The sequence below is a fragment of the Amphibalanus amphitrite genome, unplaced genomic scaffold (genome assembly GCF_019059575.1).
Source record: "Amphibalanus amphitrite isolate SeventyFive unplaced genomic scaffold, NRLGWU_Aamphi_draft 000358F_arrow, whole genome shotgun sequence".
Classification (NCBI taxonomy): domain Eukaryota; kingdom Metazoa; phylum Arthropoda; class Thecostraca; order Balanomorpha; family Balanidae; genus Amphibalanus; species Amphibalanus amphitrite.
In genome coordinates this window covers 115,701-139,982 of record NW_024881852.1, presented here as the reverse complement: position 1 = coordinate 139,982, position 24,282 = coordinate 115,701, and the positions used below count along the sequence as shown (strand labels likewise).

The following is a 24,282-nucleotide window of genomic DNA, read 5'->3' as shown; positions in this document are numbered from 1 at the left end:
GTGATAGGCAATCAGCCCAGTTGCAGTGGTCGCTGATATAAAACCTCTTAAAAACGTTATAGGCCTGGCTGAGCCTAGCTGGGCCGTTCATGCTGATTTTTATAGGTATATTGAAAAGACTCGCTTTGCACGTTTCACGCTTGCTCGTAATGAAAAAGTTGCTGGATGCCTCTGGAATTTGCATGGGTGCCAACGGCTGCGGAGGACAGGGGAACGCGTCCATCAGTTTGAGTTTATGGACGGGAGACTCCCTGAAATTTCAACCAATTTTTTTCTTTTTTTTTGTCTCGATTTTTTTTACCTCTGAGCATGTTTGCGAAAACAAAGTGGCCGAAATCCGAGGAGAAATCGGATTTTGGGGGTAGGTTAGGTTTTGGACCTCTGGGACCCTGGCCCCCCCACTTTTGAAAACGTTCCTACGCCTATGCAGTACACAGTACAACACAGTACAGACACTTTGGGAAACGTTGGTGCAGGTGTGTAAGAGTGGCTATATGAATCCATTGTGGGGTCGCCCTTTCCAATAAGTGTCACGTAACAGCAATGGGACCAGGGACTCTATATGAACTGGACCCAGGGTGCTCGCCAAGAAGACCAATGTATCCATCCTATGATCCTTCCGGGTCTGAAATGGTCTTGTCAGACCGAAAGGGCATAACCCAACAAAACAAACCAGAGTAGCTAGATGGCTGCGTGGTGTAGTGGTTAGCGCAATAATCTCGCGTTCGACTGACACGGGGTTCGAATCCCATCGCCGGCTGATGCTTTTGGCGTGTTGTCCCAGTAAACATGCCGACGTCGGCGACTGGGGGGCTCGAATCCCGCCGCCGGTTGATATTTTTGGCGCGTTGTCCCAATAAACATGCCGACGTCGGCCCCGTCGGTCCAACGACAAACGATCTCCTCAACCTCGGCAAACGATCTCGGCCCGACGTCGGCTCGACGTCGGCTGGAGTTCGGCTGGACGTCGGAACATGCGGGCATATCCGACGTCCAGCCGATGTCGGGCCGAGGTTGAACCGACGTTGGGCCGACGTCGGGCCGAGCCTCGGCCCGACGTCGGGCCGACGTCGGCATGTTTACTGGGATAAACCTCATTGGTTACTGTATCGCCACTGCGCAAAGATTGGGCACCAGGTTTACATAGCTTTGGTGCCCACGTTTACATAGCCTTGATGCCCACGGTGCCCACGGTATATCGAGAACTTTTAGCTGCAGCCGGCGGCCAGAGCCTCAATAGTGAACAAGCCAAAAGTAGGCTTATCGTTTCCATCAATCTGTTAAAAAAAGTGTGTTTAAGCATGCAATAATTAAGGATAATAAGATGAAATCATTGTACCTAAATAGTTCTCAAGAGACTTTGACGCTAATTGTCTTTTCTCGCATTTTCAGATTACCTCTAGAAAACCCTCTAGAATCCGGCATTTTTCATAAACCTCCAGGAGCCCCGAAACGGTCCCCTAAAACCTCTAGATCTGGAGGTTTACCTCTAGACCTGGCAACACTGATACTACTCTTAGCGTTTGATGCTTGCAATGCTTGCGGGCCATATCAATATCAATTGATATCAATATGTCGTCAATGTAGCAATTTACGTGCCTGCAAGGAATAGGTCACATTTATTTTGGTAATTTTGTGGATATTTGTATTTGTATTGTCATCACTCATGTCATTTAAGTGTGATTTTCACAGGCAGATGTGAGTGTGAACACAATTAAGCTCTTTATGACTGATATCTGGTGAATCTGGTGAGTGGTTGGTTACTATTGTCATGGTTCTTCCGTGTTCTTTGCCTGCATGTCAGCATGCGGGCATGCTCATTGTTGCATATAGATATGTGCATGTGTGTGTGCCTGTTTGTCCATGCACTGTATGTTTCTGTCCATGTATGTGTGTGCTCATCTTCCCATGCGCTCTGCATACTGCATAGTGCATAGGTATTTAGCCGAGGGCTTAATGCTGCTAGACCACCTTTCGCTGCTTCCTGATCCTGATTGCCTGCGCGCATGACTTTGCCCTGACGGATGACTCATTTGCAGGTGCATGCTACTCACTTGCTTCTTCTAGAAGACAATACACTTGGCCATACAAGATTCATCTGTTGACCCTGCTTCTGCTAGGAGGGGAGAGGCTTTAGGGACATCAGGTCCCACTATGGATCCATTAAAGGCACTTAAAAGAATCTATTCTGCTAGCATTAAATTATTTACACCAAGCAAGTTTAAAAAAATAAAGTTCCATTGAAATTGTGGATATCTTTAGTGGTTGTGAGACGGCAGTGTAGACATGTTGTAGGTGAATTTACTGACCAGGTACATACCTTAAGCTTGAGGTTAAAGGTTCCTACCTATTTATTCATATGCTGCGCTTTTTTCTTATTAAATATTCAGTGTCTCAGTCCATCCATGGATGAACCTAATCCATGGTCTATCTTTAGCTGCTGGTATTGTCAGATATTTATTGCATATATTAAATATTGCAGGAGATTTCATGTGACAAGTTTTTTAGGGGGATTTTGAATGAGATTTGTTGATGCTCATCCACTTTGTCAATACACTCAATCTGCCTGAACCCATATTTTCCTCACTTCCTGACTATTTTTTTTTTTCAGAAGAAATGGCCAAAGCAAAGAAACCTGTGAAGAGGGCTGCTGGCCAGGCAGAAAAAGTCACCAGCATTAAAACAAAGGATGGAAGGCTGAACCCCTTTGAAATCCATTTTAATAAGCAGAAACATTCTGTCCTTGGCCAGCATCTCCCTGGAGAAAGGGGAAAACCAGGAATCTCCAAAGCAAAGGCTCTAAAGAAGGTTGGTGGAAAACTTGTTATGCGCTCACTTATTTTTAGATGAAATGTTTATTGCAAAATAAATAAAACTGATTTTACTCATAAAAATGCAACAACTATTTGCGAAAAATCAGTTTAAAATATCTGTAAATATTATAAAAGATAAAAGGTGGCCATATTTTGTGTTTTCTTCAAGGTTTAAGCTCACCATCTGACTACCGACTAATGTATATGCCCTTTCCCTTGTCTAGCGCAAGCTGACACTTTTGCGTGAGCTGAAGACCAGAACCAAGTCCAATGAATTTGTCGACCGCCGTATCGGAGAGAAGACGAAGGGCATGTCCGCGGAAGATCGACTGGCGGCAAGATTTGCTGCCGAACGGAAAAAGCAAAATAAGCAGGTCAGTGTGATAATGCATCGTATTCGCAACAATGAAAAGCTTATTCGCTTAGGTTCAAACTTAAAAGTAGTCGTCACTCAAGCAAACCAAATCTATGTTGTTGCGTATTTCCTAATGTTGGAACTTCTTACTTATTAGATATGATCAATTCAACTCATTTAATTCATTTTTGTATTAATCTATAGCTTGGTGTTTAGATGAAACATAGTTATTTGTTTTTACGCGTGAGTAAAATTACCTGCCAGCGTGGTGCCCGGTATTACGCCCCCTGTGAGTTCACGCGCTGACCGCCGCGCCGTCTGTCCCGTAGACACTGTTTAACCTGGAGGACAACACCGAGCTGACGCACATGGGACAGACGCTGAGTGAGATCGAGAAGTACGAGGACCCGCGCAGCGACGACGAAGGGGACGACGCTCTGGGAGGTACGGTCGGCACCGGAGGGGCAGTGCCGGAGGGAGAGATATCTCGAGAGGGAAGATCGGCACTGGAGGCTGTCACGTTGTTAAGTGTTGTTGCGAGCGGAGACCGAGCTAAGGCCCAGACTGCAGCGTGCCGTAATTTATAGATGCGTCATTACATTGCACATTGTTTTTTATCATTGTTTTTTACATTGCACATTGTTTTTTATCATGTCATGATAATGTGAATTGATAATTAGCTCACTTAAGATTGCTTCATCATGATGTGGTCACGTCATACTGGTGTTTGATTTGGCGAACTCCCTGACCCGAGCGTGTCTCTGCCCTCGACAGCCGAGTTTGTGAAGTCTGCTCACTTTGGCGGCGGCCTGCTGTCCAAGGGCGGCTCCGAGCCGGCGCAGAGTCGCAAAGAGTGGATCGACAAGATGATCGCCGAGAGCAAGCTGCGCAAGTACGAGGCGAGGAAGGCGCTGGAGGAGACCCTGGAGATGACTGACCAGCTCGACGGCGGCTTCATGGAAGTGATGAAGATCTTCACCGAGGCCAAGGTTATACGTGAGTATACGCTGGAGAAAAGGGTGGACTAGCCTAAGCAGCATCGGCAAGGATCAACTGGGTGCTGATGTTGTGTAAACAGAGTCGGTTGGTTTTGCGACTTTGTTCTTGGTTCGGTGTATCGGATTTTACTTGAACATGTGGAAGATTTTCACGATAAAAACAAGTATTTGTATCGTTTTATGCCTGTTCACAACAATTATAAGCCTCTATTATGACTTTCAGGTCCCACTCGGAGGGAGGAGCGCGAGCGCCAGTCGAGTCCCGTTCCCGCGTCCGGCGAGTCCGCCGCCTCGGCGCCAGCCCCCAGCGAGGACTACGATCAGCTGGTGCGTCTGCTGACGTTCGAGCCGCGCGTCGGCGCCTCGGACCGCACCAAGACGGACGAGGAGGTGCGCCGAGAGGAGGCCGCCCGGCTGCGGCAGCTGGAGGAGGCCCGCCAGCAGCGCATGCGCGCCGACACGGAGGAGGGCGGCGCGCGGCCGGCCGTGCACCGCAGCGCCGACGACCTGGACGACGGCTTCGTGCTGGACAGCCGGCCGCAGCAGCGGCTCGAGCTGGTCGGCGACCAGCTGCTGGTGACGTCACAGGCAGCCGACGAGCCGCTCACCAACCGGCAGGCCAAGAAGCGCCAGCAGAAGCTGCAGAAGCAGCGGGAGGCTGCGGAGGAGGCGGAGGGCGAGGAGGGAGAGGCCACCTCCGACCGGCCGCCCTCCGTCAAACTACCTGGCTTCAAGAAGTTCAGCGCGACTCTGCGCGCCAAACTGCCGCTGGATCAGTCGCGCCACGTCGCTGATTTGGTGACCTCCTTGGCCCCGAACCTGTCGCCGGCCAATCGGGCGCAGCTGGTGACGCTGTACGAGATGCTGCTCCGCTACCTGGGACAGTGCTGCCACCGTTCGGGCGGTTCAGGAAACACTGGTGAGGCCGGCTGCGGCGCGGTGGCGCTGCGCGCGCTGGACGCGCTCGTGCCGGTCGTGTACGATCTGACTCAGCAGCTGGGCGACGCGGCGCACCGCTGCTGGGTGTTGTGGCTGCGCGACTGTCACGCGGCGTACCGGCGGCGGCGGCGGCGGCTCTTCCCGCGGCTGGAGACGCTGCTGCTGCTGCGCGTCTGCGGCCAGCTGTTCCCGAGCTCGGACCGCCGCCACCCGGTCACCATGCCGGCCATGTTACTGCTCTGCCAGCTGCTCACCGAGTGCCCGGTCCGCTGCCGGCGGGAGCTCACCGCCGGCCTCTTCTGCGTCTCGCTGCTGGCTGAGGTGGGTTAAATCGATCAGTGCGGCGGTCTCCATCCTCTTATTGATGAGTGCGTTAGTTATTAGGACGGACCTAACCTCACCCTTTTGTACTCTGCGGCGGTCGGGTAGTTTCTGATGTTGATAACCCCATGTCATTCTGTTTATAGTTCGTTTTGAATTACGATGCCTGACGCCGCTCGCTGAGCTCTGACCGGCCCCCGCCTGGTTCCGCCGCGCAGTTCACCAGCCTGTCGGGCCGCCTGGTACCGGAGACGATCGCCTTCCTGCAGGGAGTGCTGTACTCTGCGGTACCCACCGAGCGACAGCCGGCCCTCGCCGGACACGTGCTGCTGCCGCACCAGCCGCAGGGGCCGAGCGCCGCGCTACTGCACCTCGAGACAAAGTGAGACCCCGCTATGTGCTGGAGTGAGACGTCAAGCCCCCAGCTTCCCCGGTGATACTTTCCCAAAGCCGCCCGGCACTCTGTAGCCGTCTATGGATTGACGGCCATTGCGTTTAGTTCAGCTTCTTCGAGCCCCCATTCGCCCCTGTTTGACCAATAACCACTACGACTCGTGTCCCGCTATGACCCAGTTTTGACCCTGCTGTGCCGGCCGCCGGCAGTTGCTCCGAGTCTCTGTGCGACCCTGTGTTCTCCTAGGTGACCTCTGACGCACTGTGACCTCTGTGACCCTATCTGACCGGCTGTGCCGGCCGGCAGCTGCTCCGAGTCGCCGTGCGACCCGGCTCTCTCGGTGTCCTCTGTGCAGAGTGACGCGCCTCTGACCGACTCGGACCGGCTCTCGTGTCTGCACGTGGCCGCCTCGCTGGCCGGCCAGCTGGCGGAGAGGCACAGCGCGCTGCCGGCCGCCGCCGAGCTGTTCGGGCCGCTCCGGCAACTGATGGCCGCCGTGGATGTCAGGAGGTGAGCCAGGGAGCGGGAACGGAACGGAACGGAACGGAACGGAACGGAACGGAACGGAACGGAACGGAACGGAACGGAACGGAACGGAACGGAACGGAACGGAACGGAACGGAACGGAACGGAACGGAACGGAACGGAACGGAACGGAACGGAACGGAACGGAACGGAACGGAACGGAACGGAACGGAACGGAACGGAACGGAACGGAACGGAACGGAACGGAACGGAACGGAACGGAACGGAACGGGACGGAACGGGACGGGACGGGACGGGACGGGACGGGACGGGACGGGACGGGAGTGGGACGGGACGGGACGGGACTGGTGGTAAGAGGAAGACGTTAGACGATGGACTGTGTGCAGTGCACCGGTAATGTAGAGCAATACGTGTTAAACACTGAAAGTGTATGGGAGGAAAAGGCTCACAGGGCCACTTATGATGGCATTATCACCACAGAATGACTTGATAAGATTTATTCAAGGTGTCAACCTTGAGCAACTAGAATACTGGCCATCCTACCACATTTCCCGGACACATTGACCCATAAGCAGTGTTTTTCCAACGCGCTGCTGTGTCTGTCCTATCCAGATGACCACGGCCTGTCGTCCTTCCGTGCCAGGTACCCGGCTATTCTGCGCAACAAGTGGACGGCCTGTCTGAAGACGCTGAGCGCCATCAGCGCCGAGAAAACCACACTAGAGAAGAACAAAAAGCGCCCCAAGCCGCTCCGGCTCTACGAGCCAGCCATCGAGGAAAAGTGAGTGGTGATGTCAACGAGCTATCCTCTTTTTATTTTATACAGACTTGTGTCCTGAATATTCATTTCTTGCTAAAATTGCTTTGTTGATTTATTGTTATCATACTAGACTTTTGTACCTCTAACTGCTCTTTTAAGTTACCAGTAAAACGCCTTTTGGGCGAAGAACGAGAGAGCGATATAGTGAGCCCTGCACGTGCGGAAGGGCGAGAGGGTACTTCGTACGGGCTTGTGCAAAGCACCCTTCTAACCGGTCGCTAGCGGTGTGCCAAATTTGAACGCAATCGGCCCAGCCGATCCTGAGATCTGGAAGCGGCATTCTGAACGTGCGCACGTGCAAACGGGGTCCAAAATGACTTTTGCACGGCACCCTACTAACCGGTCCCCAACCGTGTACCAAATTTGAGCGCAATCGGCCTAGCCGTTCTCGAGATCTGGAAACGCCCCCTGCACGTGCGCACGTGCAGTAGCGCCCTAACCGCAACACATGGGAATGCATTGCCTGGTGGGTGCCTAACTGTATGCCAAGTTTCAGCGAAATCGCCCCAGTAATTACCGAATTACTGAAATGGGAACAAATTTGGCACCTCTTCTTTTTACATTTTGCACGTGCAGTGGGGGTCACTCACATAGATCAAGAGACCTTTGGTAGAAAGGATGCAGCTACCCTACAAAAATTACCGCAAGACAATCGCCCAAGCGGCTGCTGAGATATGAGCCTCTCAAAATCACTACTTTTGCAAAACAGCTTGAACACCCTTGACTTTTCACGTGGCACGTGCCACGACGGTCACCGAGATGTATCAAAAGTAGTCAATTACGGGGTAGAAGGGATGGGGCTACCCAGCAAAAAAAGATCGCAGGCCAATCGTTCCAGCGGTTGCTGAGATATAAGCCTCTCAAAAGCGTTACAGGCCGGGCCGGGCGGGGCCGGGCCGGGCCGGGCCGAGATTTTTCCGTTATATTGAAAAGACTTCGCTTCACTCGCTGCGCTCGCTCGCTCGTAACCAAACATAAAACGTCTTTCCAGGCACCATTGAAAAACGCGTTCATTTAAAGTGACCATCCCACCTTAACATTAGATTTGAGTTGAGATAGCCAAAATGGGGTCCCTGGCTTGCACTTACCGGTTTGAGCACTCACAAGATCGAGAAATGCCTCAAATCGAAAATATCTAATTTCAAAGTTGCAGCACTTGGATTCAGAGTGGCTAATGCATTAGAATGTGTGAGAATTAGAATGTCTGAATGTGTGACGTCAGCGCAGATCTAACGATTTGAAATCTTTTACTAAAACGTTTGGTAGCACGCGGTGGTATATGCTGCTTTGCGCGCAACAAGTGCCGCACTTTCACTTAGAGTCGCTGGGAACAGCGGAGATCCCAAAAAGTAAGCAAAAGTAAAAGTCTAATATCTTGATAACCGGTCAATATTTTCCGATGAAATTTGGTAGATATTCGTTTTCGCTCTTTCTGAACCGAGCGACATCACTTTCATGCCATTTCATTAACTTTTTTGAATGTGGGAGGGTCCCTTTAATTAAAGTTTAGTTAGGTACAAGCTTTTTTATCTGTTCATCGTTCCCGCCTTTAGTCTCGATCTCCAACGGTGTGGTATTATCTTTTCACACTCCTTGATTTATCGATTTGACCTGACCTGACCTGGCTGACGTTACGTTTTTCTTTTGTCAGTTTCGACGGCCGCCGGCGCCGCCCGGGCTCCCACGAGAAGAAGGAGCACGACAAGCTGGTGCACAAGTACAAGCGTCAGATGCGCTCCACGATTCGGGAGGTGCGCCGCGACAACGCGTTCGTGGCGCGCCAGAAACTGGCCGACATAAAGTCCAGGTGAGCAGACTGGGCCGGGTTCAGTTCAAGTTCAATGTCGGTTTAGATGGCCATATCGAATTATAACAATATCTGCGACATTAGCAACTTCGCTGGCGATAGCGCTAATCGCTATACCATTTTCATGTCCCTGTTGTAACTGTGTTGGGCCTGTCAGAATGGCCGAGTGGTCTAAGGCGCCAGACTCAAGGTTTCCCTTCCCGCCGGTAGCGGGAGAGTATTCTGGTCCGCGAATGCGGGCGTGGGTTCGAACCCCACTTCTGACAAACATTTTTCCGTTGGCGCTGCTGAAGCCCGAACACCCAGTTTCCACCTGCACTGCAGGGTTTTACACGCTTTACAAAGCTCTTGTATGCTGTCATTGAATCCGTGTTGAATCCTTGACGGAATTTCTACCTGTTATTGCAGAGACGACGAGCGCAAGAGGAAGTTGCAGGCGCTGATGTCCTCCTTGGCCGATCAAGAGGGCGACTTCAAGAGAATGAAGCGACAAAAGTAGGCGCTGCCACTATGCCAACCATGCCTGCCTCTGCTCTGCGATGTTGGAATGCAATATATGACCGAATAAGCAAGTATTTATATTGTAATTTTAAGTAACTTGTTGAAATTCCGCTGATACAAACGTAAGTTTTCTCCTGACGCTATTCCCGGGCGTCGCTTTTTTTTTCCTCGCAGACCTTTTATCCATGTATGACGCTTGAGCTCTTCGTCCTCGGTTGGGATTTTCATATTTTGGTGCCTATTAAATCTTTTACCTGTCACTGATATAAAGCCCTTTTCCTATTGGCACAACGTCTTTGGTGTCCAATGGCTTCTAATAAAATTGGTGAACGAGTGTATAGAAGAATAACTCGCGCCGAGCTGGGGAGGGGGGGGGGTGTTTGAACACCCCTCACGGTTTTTCGCAGATGCGCCGCCGTTTTTGGCACACCTGTTCATGCATCCTTTCCGCACATGTGAAAATTTCAGACCCAGGGCTCTCAAGGTCAGGTCACCAGGCCACGTCAAATGACCTCACCCCAGAAAAGTTTTAATCCTCGTCATAGCTACACCGACTGAACGATCGCCTTAAAACTTTCAGCCATTGATAAAAGTAACAGTATGTACAAAATGGATATCTCGGAATTTTAATATCGATGACCTAAGGTCAGGTCAATTTGCGACCTTTCCGTTATAAGTCAAAGAAAGAAAATTGAAATGCGTGTCGTTTGGAGGAATGGTGTTCAAAACCCTCTCAAACATCGGCTCACAGGTAAACATGACACTGAATCGGAAAAATGCACCTGTGACCCCTCTGTGTGCCCCTGAGGTCAGCTCAGGTCATTAACGGTCGCCAGCAGTTTTTTTTTTTGCTATAACTTTTGATAAGAGACGTTCTAGAGCGGCGAAAACACATCATATGTATTCAGCTAGACGACACGGATCGACTGATATTGATATGCAACATGATCCTTTACGGTCAGGTCATGACCTTGATCTGAGGTCAAATTTTTAAAATGACCTTTTTATGTTAACGAATAGTTCATTCAACGCGAATCGACGAGAGGAACACGATGCTTGAAAAAATGTTATCATGGCTTGCTTGAATAAAAAGTTATTGCCGAAAACCCTTTTTCGTGAAAACGGCTATTTTGAGAGTTTTTGCCCTCTGGAGGCTAAACCGTTGACCTGAGGTCAAACCTGAGAGCATTACTCAGAAAGGTCTGTAAAAGGGCCATCGAATGCGCTTTTCCGCGGCGCTGTAGCTCTATTGGTTCCCGAATTAGCCGTTGGCAGTTTAAAAAATTATTGAAATGGACTACATTTGACCTTTGATGACCTCTGGCGACCTGACTTTTGACCTGACCCAAAAATGACCCAGTGTTTCCGTCATTATTTTGGACGCTCTCTCGAATGTCGCTTACCGCGTGTCGCTACGTGGCCCAAGAACCGAGTTAGACGGGGGGTATTCAGACACCCCCTCCCCCGGCCCGGCGCGGAAGTCGCGGAGCACCGGGCGGGCGCGGGATAATATATAATTGTATAATCCCAGTTATTATCCCGTCTCCCAAAGTTTTTCGATATAAGACTTGCGTTACCACTCTCACATGAATTTCACTCAGGGTTGAATTTCATTCAACCCATGATTGTGAATACGGCCAAGGGTGACAAACTTATATTTCAAAAAGTCATGATTGATCAACAGGCATTGTATGTACGTGGAACACGCAATACCCCGCGCCCCGCTGCCCTGGATTTCTACGCTCTGCTGGGGGAGGGGATAAACTCTTTTAAAACTTGTCCTCTGGGCCACGTAGCGGCAAGCGGTAGGCGGCTCCGAAAGAGCATAGAAAATAATGGCGAAACTTCTTCAATTTTTTTTCTAAGCTTAGGTCATCGGAGGTAATCAAAAGTCAAATTCTGTATATTTCGACATTTTTTTTTTGACAAATCGGCGCACGTTCAGGGAACGAAGAGCTACAGCGCTGCGGAAAGTGCATTGGATAGCTCTTTCTGGATGATGTTCTCAGATTTCACCTTAGCTCAAGACTCAAGGGGACCCAGAGGGCAAAAGCTGCCAAAACTGACTGTTTTTGCGGAAACTGTTTTTCTGCAATAACTTTTGACTCCGAAACTTGCACGGACTTACTATTACCAGCTTTGCGTTCCTCTCGTCGAGTCGCGTTCAATAAACTGAAATTTGACCTTTAAAGATCCACTTTAAAATTTGACTGGTCAAGATCATGACCTGACCGAAAAAAGTCATGCTGCATGTCAGTCGATCCGTATCGTTGAGCTGGACATCTCAAAGGTGCTTTGCTCTAGTACGTCTCCATCAAAAGTTATAATAGAAAAAAACTGCTACGGACCTTTTGTGACCTGAGATGGCCTTACGGATATAAAGAAGAGTCACGAGTGCAATTTTTTCGATTCAGTACCTGTTTTATCTGTACCCAGATGTTTTGAGAGTGATTCTTATATGACTTACGTCTAAAATAACCGCAATTAAGTTTTCTCCCATTGACTTTACAATGGAGATGTCGTAAAACTGGTCTGACCTTAGGTCACCGATATCAAAACTATGAGATATAGGTACATTTTACAAATACTATTGTCCTTAGCAATCGTTGAAACTTTCCGAAAGTGATCGGCCAGTCGGTGTAGCAAGGACACGCATCGGAGCTTTTTTGAGGTAGGGTCACTCGACGTGACCTGGTGACCTGACTTTGAAAAACCTGGATCTGAAATTTTCACAATATGTGCAGATAAATGCATTATTCGCGTCGCCGTTTTTAGCCATTCGCAAAAGAATAAAAAGGGCGTTCAAACTCAAAAACATCCTTCCTCCCCCAACAGGACCCGGGATATAACACAAATTTGTCAGAGAAACGCTGAATGTTTTTTTTTTTTTTAGTTGGAGTGGTTACGTTATCGGAGATCAGAGGGGATGTGAAAATATTCCCTAATCCATTCATCGACAGGTACTAGTGGTAGCGAATAAAAATATGAGCAATTACAGCAGGTGAGGCTTGTGATGATCGACACACGTGTAACCAATTTGTGTCTACTTGTAGACGCATACATTTTATTTATATTTGTCCCTTAGATGCGAACCATCATTGATACCCTGTCTACGCTTCTTCATAAGGTCGAGCTAAATGACACGAAGTTTTCTTCTGGCGCCCGGTTTCCAAATGAGCTTGATAGTTAGACTCAAAAAGCATCGATTCTTTGACAGTTTTATCAGTTTCGGGTTTCCTTGTCCCTATTTATGATTATCGCCCCGTATTTCAAACAACGGAAATAATCTGAACCACACGTAACTGAGAGTTACAGCAGATACAATAAAATGACGATCAACCAACAACACAGTACCGAGGCCTTTACAGCATGCGCACATCGCACATGGGCATACACACTGACACACGGCACAAAACTCCACCATGCCTGACAACACTCGCGCTGATACAACACAGTCGCCAACACATGGCGATACATTTGTTCATTCGCCTTAGATTCGAATTATTAAGACAGCCGGGACCTGCGCATTGTCTACCTACTTATTCCCTGAATTCAGGTGGTAGCGCCAGGGCTGCGGAGTCGGAGTCGGAGTCGGAGTCGGAGTCGGTCGGAGTCGACAGTTGTGACCGGAGTCGGAGTCGGAGTCGAAGTCGATATTGGAAACCCCAGCCGGAGTCGGAGTCGGAGTCACCGAAAATCTGTCGACTCCGCAGCCCTGCCAGGTGTGCGGAGTCGGAGTCGGGAGTTGGAGTCGATCGGAGTCGACATTTCTGCCCGGAGTCGGAGTCGGAGTTGGTTTTTGAAAGCCGGAGTCGGAGTCGAAGTCGCCGTAAATCCATCGACTCCGCAGCCCTGGGTAGCGCAGTTGATTATTGTCCCCAATTGGCTGCATACTTATCCTCTTCCGAAGAAAAGCTGCCAACAGACACAACTGGCGACCGCTCCGGCAGGGTCAACCCTGACCTGACCTGCCGGGACCTGTCGAGGTCCCGGCAGGTCAGGTCAGGTCAGGTCTCTGCTAATCCCGGTCGTCGGTGTCTGCGGCGGGCGGCAGCGGCCGCAGGGGTCAGGTCTGGTCGTGTCAAGTCACTGCTCGTCCCGATCGTCCGGTTCAGCGGCCGGCGGCAGCGGCCGCAGGGGGTGCCAGCCGGGCGGCGGCAGCAGGCCCAGCGGCGCTCCGTACAGAGGTGGTGCCGGTAGCGGCCGAGAGAGCAGTGCCTCGACTGAAAATGGCGAGAGCCGCGGCTGATGGGCCGGTGGGGGCGGCGGCGGCGGCGGCGGCGGCTGGCACAGCGGCGCGAACGCCGACCGCTGCCCGGCGACGAGCAGCGGCGCGCCGGCGGCGGAGGTGGTGACGCAGCCGGCCTGCAGCGGCCGCAGCAGCTGCTGCCGCACCCGGCTGCCCGAGCCGATAAAGTGCTCGATGGTCTTGACGAGGTCGCCGCAGCAGGCCTCGAGCCGCTCCTCCAGCACGGATGCCTTCTGCGAGGGGAAGATGCGCCGCAGGATCTGCATGTGGCCGAACCAGGCGGCCGCTGAGCGCTCGGCCGGCTCGCCAGAGTCGCCCGAGTCGTCGGCGGGAGGAGCTCGTGACTCCTCGTCACTGGCAGCTGACTCCTCCGTCTCTGGAGAGACAGAGACAGCGGACGCATTAGTATAGTGCACGACACGGATGCAGTAGCCGATTCTATTAATCATTCGTTGATCTGAGGGCTCACCATTTTGCGGAGGAGAGAACGTTATCAGCTATCCAATCTGTGGGCTGTGGTGAGCCGCCGGACCCCCGAGGCCCGAGGACGAGTGTTCTCCATCACTCACCCTGTATTTTCTCACTAGTCTAGACTTACAAAACCTTGTAAGCAGGATCACTGAACTTTTAATGTCCAGCTGTCACTTATTTATGATGAATCAAATTATGATGAAGACTTCACATTGGGACTATTTCTATCTTTGGCGAAACGCATCGAAAGACGTTTTTGCATCAAAATTGGAACCTTCCTAGTTGTCAGGAATGGGAAACATAACGGTTAATCGGTCATTAGCGGTATTCTGGCTGACCAAGAACCCACGCAATCAGCTAGTTACACCAATCGTGAACGCTGCCGTAAAGACCGTGCGCCCTGACGGATTTACGTAAAACCGGGTAATGCGGGCCAGTCTATCTTCAGGCGTTTACATGTGGTGCCATCTATGGCGAAAGCTGAAACCACACATTTGACTTGTGCTCACCAGGGAGTCTTGCGGTGCAGTATATGTAAGTACACTGTACAGGCGCCCGCTGCTTATTTACAAAGGGCAAAACAAGACAGCCGGCAGATGCAATTTACCATTTTATCAAAATATTTACCGTTAAAATCCTATTTACCGTATCAGCCCGACCCCGAAATTACCAGCAGGTGTTACAGTCAGTCGGTACTTCGGTTTCCTGAGACTGAAACTGGACCCGGCACTGGCTGGTGATCCCTCACCCTGCCGGCTCCTCGCCACCGGCCGGTGGATAGACATTATAGTGCTCCGCTCTGCCTCTGCCGCGGACCACTGACTGCGCCGCGTCACCTCTCGCTATTATGATATGAGCGTGACAAGCCGCCGCTTGTGTCAACACTGCTCTGGTCGCGGCACTGGTGCTGTGTCGCCTCTGGTGTGCGGACCGGCCGCTGACAGGGGAGGGGACGTGTGACCACACACCGGACGGCATACACTCACAGATTGGAAAAATGGACACCCCGCCGCAGCTACCCCCTGACTGCTGAATGTGGCCCCGGCACATGGTACACCGTAACCGGATTTCGACGGCAGAACGTCGCTGGCACTGACGACGTGACCAGAGAGATAATATCATTGCGTCGCTATGATTTAATCGGGATTTAATTACCCATGCATTCGGATGGAATAAAACGGCTGTCTCAATTTTCATACGCTCAGCCTGGGCAGTCACACGGGCAAACGCATTCACATTGACTCCGCCTGTACTGTTCACCAGGTGGTCTCGTAATATTTTAGGAGTACATACCTGAAGTTTAAGGAATAGGGCAACTATCTGCTGCAGGTGCAAGAAGGTCATGCCAAAACGCGTCCGTGAGTTTCGAGAGTTTGAGAAATCTTTTCTTGCCTATTTTATTTCTAAATCAGAATAGGCTACACATATGGGTTACCGATCCATGTTCGTGTTTTCTATTTGCATAAGCCCAGATATCCATTACAGTTGTCCGAAAACTCGTCCGGCGGCGTCCCCCACTGCTCTGTTATTAGACTCGGTGCACACCACAAACCTCAGCCCGTTGGTGTCGCGGGGTGCCGGGGGCGGGGAGCGGGGGATGTTTTCTCTGCGGTAACAGTAGCCGGCCACCGGGACACGCTCTGGTGCCGTCCGATTACCAAATACCGGCCCTGCAAACAGGCTGTCACTCAGCGCGGCGCGGCCGGCAGCACCGTCCCCCTCTGTCGGGGCCGCTACTACCCCGCCGAGCCGGTCATAATACTAGCACCGCACCCGCTCAGTTACCTAACTAAACACACAGGTGGATTCTGAAGGGTGGTTTTGAGCTTATAAGAGGGTGGATGCCCTTAAAGTTCTCTGAAAATCCATTGGGCTGCTCGGATTTTGCTTGCTAAGGCTCTACAGTGCCGTTTATGTCTTGCTTTTTTTTATACAATTTGATGTTTTTTTCTCTTCGCCCAGAATAAAAGATTCCCAAAAATTTGGACGACACTAAAGGCGGAGAACATTTAGCCCTGATATCTACCGAGTTAGACCCACCAACAGGTACCAGTACCAGTATATGTATTATCGTTTATTTACCGTTGGTCCCAATTGAATGATGTTTGCCAATTAGCTATTCTATATGCAGTATAAGGACACCTAAGGATCAAAATAGAATGGCCAAAGTGTGGCTATCATTACATGTGCGAGCAAGTGCATCTAAAGAAAGGATATTCACCGATCTAACAAATATGCGCCCCAGCTCTCAGCTAATCTCAACGGGGCTCCAAGCTTTCAGCTGTGTTCGACTCTAGGCCGCCTGGCTCCCGCCTGCACTGACCGTGGTCGGTGGCGGTCTGGTCGGCCGCCTGAGACTGCGTCATGTTCATCCCGAAGATGGGTCCCGGGGGCAGGTAGGCGCACGAGGAGCCGGTGGCCACTGCTCGCAGGCCCATAGCGATGGCGTCCTCGGCCGCCTGCTGCCGCTTCAGGGCTACCTGCGGTCGAACGGAGACGGTGAGACAACGAGACAACGGACCGCTCCACTCATAGCCATCGGCCGCAGGACCGGGAGACAGTGAGACGGCAGAGACAACAGTCGGAGAGGAAACTGAGATACCTAATAGAAACACAGACCGCTTGAGAGCGACCTGCGGCTGCACGGAGACGGCAGAAACACGGAGAAATGGAGGGCGAAGTCATGGATCACACTTTCTTTACAGTGCTTCAGAGACGCAACAGACATATAAGTTCATCACTTTTCACCCACACCGTCTCACCTGGGCGGCCATCACGCGCTGCCGTTCGGCGATGAGACTGCACTTGGCACACGCGCAGTCCTTGAAGCGACAGTGTCGCTTGTGGCCCTTGAGCCACGAGATGACGCCGTGGTTGCGGCAGCGGGCGCACTTTGGCTTTCGCGCGCCCTTCTCCGTGGTCGGGTAGGCCAGTGGCTGCCGCTCCATAACGGGGATGTCGAGCTGTGAAACGCGCGGTCGACGGTACCGGCTCGAGTCTGAGAAGGAGAGGGAAATTAGTGGTCACCGCTGCATGCTATCCCATTGCGCGAATACGTTAACATTTCGTGAAAGGATAATGCATAAAAACAATATGTTTTACAATGGCCGTTGCAGTAAAATTTTATTGATTTTTTTTAACAATGATGCAAAGGGATCCGCAAGGATACTGTATTTCAGGTTTGTGTGCTATGGTAAATCGTACTTAGATTCCATGGAAAGCTAAAAAGAAAAAATTGTAACTAAATCTCGAAGTTTGGCTGACAGCAATAAATCAATTTATTTAACAAGCCTGAGTGAGCGTCACGCATAACCTAAATTAATGTTTGCAATAATAAACTGAGTATATTAAGTTCCCATAATCCGAAAACCTGATGCTATAGAGCAAAGAAGTTATTGCATTGCACTTCAACTAATCGGCAACTCACAAATAGCTATGCATGCACAAGACAAAAAAATGCATCTACCTATATAATTACATGTAATATGTATCAGTCTAAACATAGAAAATGTGTCCTATCCTAAGACGATTTTATAATTTTTTTACGACGATGCTTCGCAAAACCACCTCTAAAAATGATAGGGCAAAAAGAGGCCATAGGGAAGGCTACACAAAAGTGGATAAGTCGAACAGCAGTCGTGTGTGTCCACTCACCGCTGCGTGGCCGTCCCCCGGACTGAGCGCGCACCGGCCGCCGGCTCCCGTCCCCGAGCAGCCGCGTTCCCTGTCGGCACCGACGCGTCGACTGCGACGGACACAGAGTGTCGGCGGCGATGAACCGTGCGACGCCGCGACGACCGCCTCCGCGTCGGCACCAGCGATGGACGGGATGGGGTGCCTACCGGACCAGGGGTGGAGGCTGCTGAATGACATGCGCATGTCTCGTGGTGGATCGGATTAGGTATATTTGCTATCCGATTACTTCAACACTTTTTCACTGGTGGGCATTTGGAGGAAACGCCCTCCCCCGCCGTGCCCGAAATCGACGAAAATTTTCGTTTTTCGAGAGCAAAAAGAAAACTTAACAACTTTTACTAAGAAAGGGCTCTTGTGGAAGGCTGTTGTTGAAAGGATTGAAAGGAAGCACTGCACAGCAGTGCCAGGGGCGGATCCAAGGGGGGGGTCACATGGGTCATGGCCCCCCCTTGAGGCCCGGGGGCCCAAAGACCTTCCAGGGGCACCACCGGCCTATCAGGGGTATCACAGTCCTGACAGGGGCACCACAGGACCGCCAGGGGCACCACAGGCCTAGCAGGGACACCACGGGCCTGGTGCCCCTGGGCCCAGACAGGACTGTAACGCCCCTGACAAGCCTGAAGTGTCCCCGGCAGGCACGTGGTGCCCCTGACAGGCCTGAGGCGCCCCTGCAAGGCCGGTGGTGCCCCTGGCAGGCCTGTGGTGTCCATGGCAGGCCTGTGGTGCCCTTGCTAGGCCTCTGGTGCCCCTGACAGGCTTGTAATGCCCCTGGAAGGACTGTGGTGTCCCTGGGCCCTGACAAGCCTGAGGTGCCCCTGACAGGCCAGAGGTGCCCTTGCTAGGCCTGTGGTGCCCCTGGCAGGCCTCTGGTGCCCCTGACAGGCTTGCGGTGCCCTTGGAAGGACTGTGGTGTCCCTGGGCCCTGACAAGCCTGAGGTGCCCCTGACAGGCCCGTGGTGCCCTTGTTAGGCCTGTGGTGCCCCTGGCAGACTTCTGGTGCCCTTGCTAGGCCGCTGGTGCCCCTGGCAGGCCTCTGGTGCCCTTGCTAGGCCGCTGGTGCCCCTGGCAGGCCTCTGGTGCCCCTGCGCCCGGAGAGGGCTGGTGCCCCTGAAAAGTCTGAAGTGCCCCTCGGCAGGCCCGTCGTGCCCCTGACAGGCCCAAGGTGCCCCTGCGAAAAAAAATAATAAATAAAAATAAAAATAAAAAAACTGAAAATGGGGGCACCACCAAAATGAAGTGGACGAAATCCGTTGAGTTTTTAATTTTGGGTATAGGTAGGGGCGCCACTTCGATTCATGACCCTCCCCTTGGAGTTTTCCTGGATCCGCCCCTGAGCAGTGCTAAGGAAAAAAAAGGTTCTGGAGAAATCTTTTTGGTCGTATGCACCCTGCAGCGTCCAACAGCACCTTTTTTTGATCCGCCAATGCACTTTTTGCATTGTGTGCGTCAGGGCTGCGGAGTCGGAGTCGGAGTCGGAGTCGGAGTCGGTCGGAGTCGACAGTTGTGACCGGAGTCGGAGTCGGAGTTGGAGTCGATTTTAGAAACCCGAGTCGAAGTCGGAGTCGGAGTCACCGAAAATCTGTCGACTCCGCAGCCCTGCTAGGTCTGCGGAGTCGGAGTCGGGAGTTGGAGTCGGTAGGAGTCGACAATTCTGCCCGGAGTCGGAGTCGGAGTCGGAGCTGGTTTTTGAAAGCCGGAGTCGGAGTCGGAGTCGGAGTCGCCGAAAATCCATCGACTCCGCAGCCCTGGTGTGCGTTTTTTATATTCACTTCATAGGCGGTAGAACGGGGGGGGGGGGGGGCACCGGGGCACCGTGCCCCCTTGATTTTGCCATTTTTACATTAGCCCAATGGGCGTTGCATGGAAAGAATCGGACCAAAAGTGATATCGAGGTTTTAGTGACGTCATGATTTCTGAGTTTTCGACCAAAAACGGTATATGTTCAAAAAATCATATAAAATCACAAAATAGACATACAGACATGCCGTAAACGCCATTAGACTGCCAATACCATGAACAATCAAATGGCTATCTTCGATTATTGATTATCGATCCGCATTTTCCAAAATCTTGAACTGAATCTTGGCAATTTATCGTGACTACTTCACGACCATGATACATGCATTTCTTAAATTGAACTTTTTGAGCCAAACACGTACACATATGACAAAATGAGTGTCACCATCGTGTTCTACGCCCCAAATTACCCATAAAACATGTGTCACAGGCTGCGAATATCAGTTTTAATTTTCGGGGATATGTGCCTACCCGGTTGACCTGACCTTGACCCTGACCTATGCTTGACTGACCCCTACATGGAGCTGACACTCTTGTAGGCCTTATATGATGGATTGTGCACCGTTTTGACAGAGTTTATGACGAGAGCCGCCCATTGCGAAGTCCTGAAGTCCATGCTACTGAAAGTCCGATTTCAGGTGTTTGACCTGACCTTGACCCGACCTGTGACCTCAAAATTCAACTTTAAAGTACTCATCTGAAGCGTCTCGTCGCGTTCTTTCGTTTGCCGCCTCGTGCGTTTCGCTGCGCCTATTGGTTCTCGAGTTATCGGCTGGGGGCGTTTAACGCCCCCCCCCCCCCCCCAGCAAACGGTGGGTGGCGGAATACCCCAGCAACTGCCGGGTTAATTGAAGGTGTTCCGCCGCTACTGTTCACTATGCATACAATTTAATCGGATTATCATAGTATTGCAGCCGCTAGAAGTAGAGCTGGCATTTAGGGGAGAACCGTGTAAGACGCCCAGGGCAGGTAAAACGCACCATGCCCTTACTTACGACACAGTTGTGTGGTCCTATGCTTTTACTTTTGTGTGGTCCTATATCAGCAAAATGCTGATGAAGTTTGGTGGGCGCCATTATCAATGGGCTGATTTTATAGCCAAAAACATGATTCTATGAGATTTCTTAGATAAATATCTGTCATAAAAAGACATTAAATTCACTATTCCGTTGTCACTTTGATCTGAGATGCTTTCAGTAAGCAAGACTAGTTTATTGCCTACCAAAAGCAGTATGAAATAATTGTGCCATATTTGCTGATATATCAGATATGCCGCTAAACATAGGCATTGTAATATTCGCAAAACGCCCCGGCACCTGGTTTGTAAAACGCCCATGCCATTTTCACATGTAAAAATGTCTTGCATTCCAAAAGTGGCTTAATTGCGATGCATTGTTGCCGTCGGGTAAAGAGGTGAGAAAAGCATTGGAAACAGTGATTTTTTTGCAATGGGTCAGTTTATTGGGCGAGACAACTTTGCTTGCAATTGCTGAAGTATCGTTTATTTTCTAAATGGTACTCCATCTAATTCGATTCTCCGAAGGCAATGCTACTGACCTTATAATACGTTTCTGCTTACCTATGTAAAAAATATCGTAGTACGGCTGAAAACGGAATATTAAATGCAATATCTATGCAAACGAAACTCATCAACAGGTGACAACCGAAGTGGGGCGTTTTACAACACCAGTTTGCAGAGATCTTGCAAAAGCTCATTCTTACTGGAATGCAGTATCCGAGCGAGTGCCTTGCGTATTATTTTGTTAAATAGTCGGAAGATAAGACTTAAACAAAATACCTAATGATGCATGCTGAAATAACCAGTTCAGTGGTGGCACACCGTTTTTCCTTCAGGGGGCGTTTTGGACGGTTATCCCCTATATCGTCGCCCGTTAAATGTTTTTTTTTTTCCGAAGGTAAGCAAGTTAGCCCATAAGTGCTGATTCTGGCAAGTTTCTCGAGAGCAAATAACATGCTTTTCATAAAAAAAATCGTGAATAGGTATGGAATCCCAGTGGCCAGTAAGCTGGGAAAAACGTAGCGTAAGAAATAAAGGCTTTTACTAGCAATATACTCGGGACCATAACTAATTTCAATAGAAAAACACAATTCTAACGAAATGTGTTTGTCTATTTCAGACAACCTGCGGCTACAGTTTATTGAATGTTGATTTCAGGTCATGAACAGTTAACGAACCCCTCTCGATTTTTGATGGATTATTCGCGAAGTAGCGCAGGGCTGGTAAAAAGCGCCGATTCGCTGATATAGTTCGTTTTTCTTAACCCGCGCCGTGCTGGGGGGGGGGGCGTTTTTACGCCCCCCCCTCAGGTTTTTCGCGAATATCTCAAAAACGGCGGCGCGCAGCGCCGCCGTTTTTGGTACACGTGTTCCTACATCATTTCCGCACATGTTGTGAAAATTTCAGACCTAGGCCGTTCAAGGTCAGGTCACCAGGTCACGTCAAGTGACCTTACCTCAGAAAAAGTTCAAAGGCTCGCTATAGCTACACCGACTGAACGATCACTTTGAAACTTTCAGCGATTGATATGAGTAACAGTATGTATAAAATGTATATCTCGGATTTTTGATATCTGTGACCTAAGGTCAGGTCAATTTTGCGACCTCTCCATTATAAGTCAATGGGAGAAAATTGAAATGCGCCTCTTTTGGACGAATATCGTTCAAAACGCTCTCAAACATCGGTTCATAGGTAAACATGACACACTGAATAGGAAAAATGCACCTGTGACCCCTCTGTGTGCCCCTGAGGTCATCTCAGGTCATGAACGGTCGCCAGCAGTTTTTTGGCTATAACTTTTGATAGAGACGTGCTAGAGCGGTGAAAACACGTCAGATGTGTTCAGCTCGACGATACGGATCGACTGATATGCAACATGACCCTTTTCGGTCAGGTCATGACCTTGACCTGAGGTCAAATTTTCAAAATGACCTTTCAAGGTCAACAAATAGTTCATTCGACGCGTCTCGACGAGAGGAACACGATGCTGGCAAAAGCAATGTCATGGCGCTTATGAGTCAAAAGTTATTGACGAAAAAACGTTTTTCGTAAAAACGGCTATTTTTGAAGTTTTTGCCCTCTGGAGGCTAAACCGTTGACCTGAGGTCAAATCTGAGAACATTACTCAGAAAGGTCTGTAAAAGGGCTATCGAATGCGCTTTTCCGCGGCGCTGTAGCTCTATCGGTTCCCGAGATAGCCGTTGGCAGTTTCCAAAATGTTGAAATAGTCAACATTTTACCTTTGGTGACCTCTGGTGACCTGACCTTTGACCTGACCCAAAAAATGACCGAAGTGTTTTCGTCCTTATTTTTGACGCTCTTTCGATTGCCGCTTACCGCGTGTCGCTACGTGGCCCAGGAGCCGAGTTAGACGGGGGGGGCGTGAAAACGCCCCCCCCCAGCACTCGGCGGAAAGTTCAGGCCACCAGCACGGCGCGGGTTAAAGGAAAAGGGCCACCTTCGTGAAATATGAAGATATCGTTGTTTTTCATTTTGACATTATTATTTTTCATTTTCTTTTTAAAACTGGTGCCAGAAGTGCACAATTCGCGAAAAAGTATTTAAAACTATTTAACATATTGGTACTATGTTGATACTCTCTACGGCACCTACTGTATGATGGCATAGCGATGACGTCACACTCAAGCCAATCAGCGTTCAGAAGACAGACTCGTCGGATTGTGTCAGATAAGCTGATTGGTTAAAGCTGAGCTGGTTGGAGCTGATTGGTAAAAAACCAAAGCCTCGCCGCGGGTGGCTGTATTGTCGGATAAGAACGCATTCCTGGGATAAGGACGCATTCCTGGCGTATTTTCTTTTAAAATTGCCGATAACTACGAATGGAGGCCGAAATCGGCCGTAAGGAGGTAGACAGACTGGTTTCCGGATACGGGCTACAAGATGGCTATTTCAGTTTCAATCCCCATGTTAAAGGTGGCCCTTTTCCTTTAAGTTTGCCCCTCACTGTAAACGTCTTTTTGAACACAGCACGAGAATCGCTAGCTGAATTACTGAGAAAACTGATTGGCGCACATTGATTTCACCAGATTTCACAGACGACCAATTTTATCAAATTTGTTTACTATTTCACAGACTCATATCTCGTATTTGCCCATACCTACAGCTCCACAGTGATAGACGACTTTTCAGGAATTATGTCTGAACTAAGTACTAAATTGCACGGCGTTTAACATTAACGTTACATCGTCGGTGTTCAAAACTAATTTTGAAAATATTATTCATATCTCCAATACAATGTGCGCCAACCAGTTTTCTCAGCAATTCAGCTAGCAATTCTCGTGCTTTGTTCAAAAAGACGTTTACAGTGAGGGGCAAACTTAAGAAAAACGAACTATAATATCGGAGCCAGAACAATAGCTGTAGGTACAAGCAATTTAGGGAGCCAAAAATAAGCGTTTCAACGCAAGTATGCATGTGCAGAATAACTGCTAAGTTTCGTTTCATATTTTCATTTTATTTCTACGACAAACCTCAAAATACAAGATGCCTGAGCACCAATATTAAATTAGTAACAGCATTCAATTTCCCAATGAGGTCTTATGCGCAATGTTTGTCTACAAAGTACAAAGCTGGTAGCCTATTCAGAATAGCTGTAA

General features: G+C 50.0%; 2 protein-coding genes and 1 non-coding gene across 16 annotated transcripts; 2 read left to right on the top strand and 1 right to left on the bottom strand.

The window, feature by feature from the left end:
* Positions 1-1,503: 1,503 nt before the first annotated feature.
* On the top strand, positions 1,504-9,501 carry LOC122389453 (nucleolar protein 14-like). 14 transcript variants are annotated; one of them, XM_043381539.1, is made up of 13 exons: positions 1,519-1,583; positions 1,693-1,748; positions 2,040-2,169; positions 2,612-2,808; positions 3,038-3,187; positions 3,498-3,612; positions 3,943-4,164; positions 4,390-5,426; positions 5,645-5,808; positions 6,127-6,330; positions 6,950-7,087; positions 8,778-8,933; positions 9,342-9,501. In XM_043381539.1, exons 4-13 carry the CDS (start codon positions 2,617-2,619, stop codon positions 9,430-9,432), a joined length of 2,469 nt encoding a protein of 822 aa, XP_043237474.1. In that variant the 5' UTR covers positions 1,519-1,583; positions 1,693-1,748; positions 2,040-2,169; positions 2,612-2,616; the 3' UTR covers positions 9,433-9,501. The 14 variants fall into 14 exon arrangements, with proteins under 14 accessions (XP_043237483.1, XP_043237482.1, XP_043237479.1 ...); XM_043381537.1 differs by having other exon boundaries at positions 1,515-1,748; positions 2,040-2,312; XM_043381541.1 differs by lacking the exon at positions 1,693-1,748 and having other exon boundaries at positions 1,520-1,627.
* Trnal-caa lies at positions 9,086-9,199 on the top strand. The gene is made up of 2 exons: positions 9,086-9,123; positions 9,154-9,199. It is a non-coding gene; the product is annotated as a tRNA-Leu (tRNA).
* A 2,960-nt stretch (positions 9,502-12,461) lies between the features above and the next one.
* On the bottom strand, positions 12,462-17,897 carry LOC122389458 (doublesex- and mab-3-related transcription factor A2-like). Its single transcript, XM_043381560.1, has 4 exons — positions 17,809-17,897; positions 16,917-17,152; positions 16,478-16,634; positions 12,462-14,059 (listed from the first exon to the last, which is right to left on the bottom strand). The coding sequence occupies exons 2-4, from the start codon at positions 17,100-17,102 to the stop codon at positions 13,521-13,523; spliced, it is 882 nt and encodes a 293-aa protein (XP_043237495.1). The 5' UTR covers positions 17,103-17,152; positions 17,809-17,897; the 3' UTR covers positions 12,462-13,520.
* Between the last annotated feature and the right edge of the window lie 6,385 nt (positions 17,898-24,282).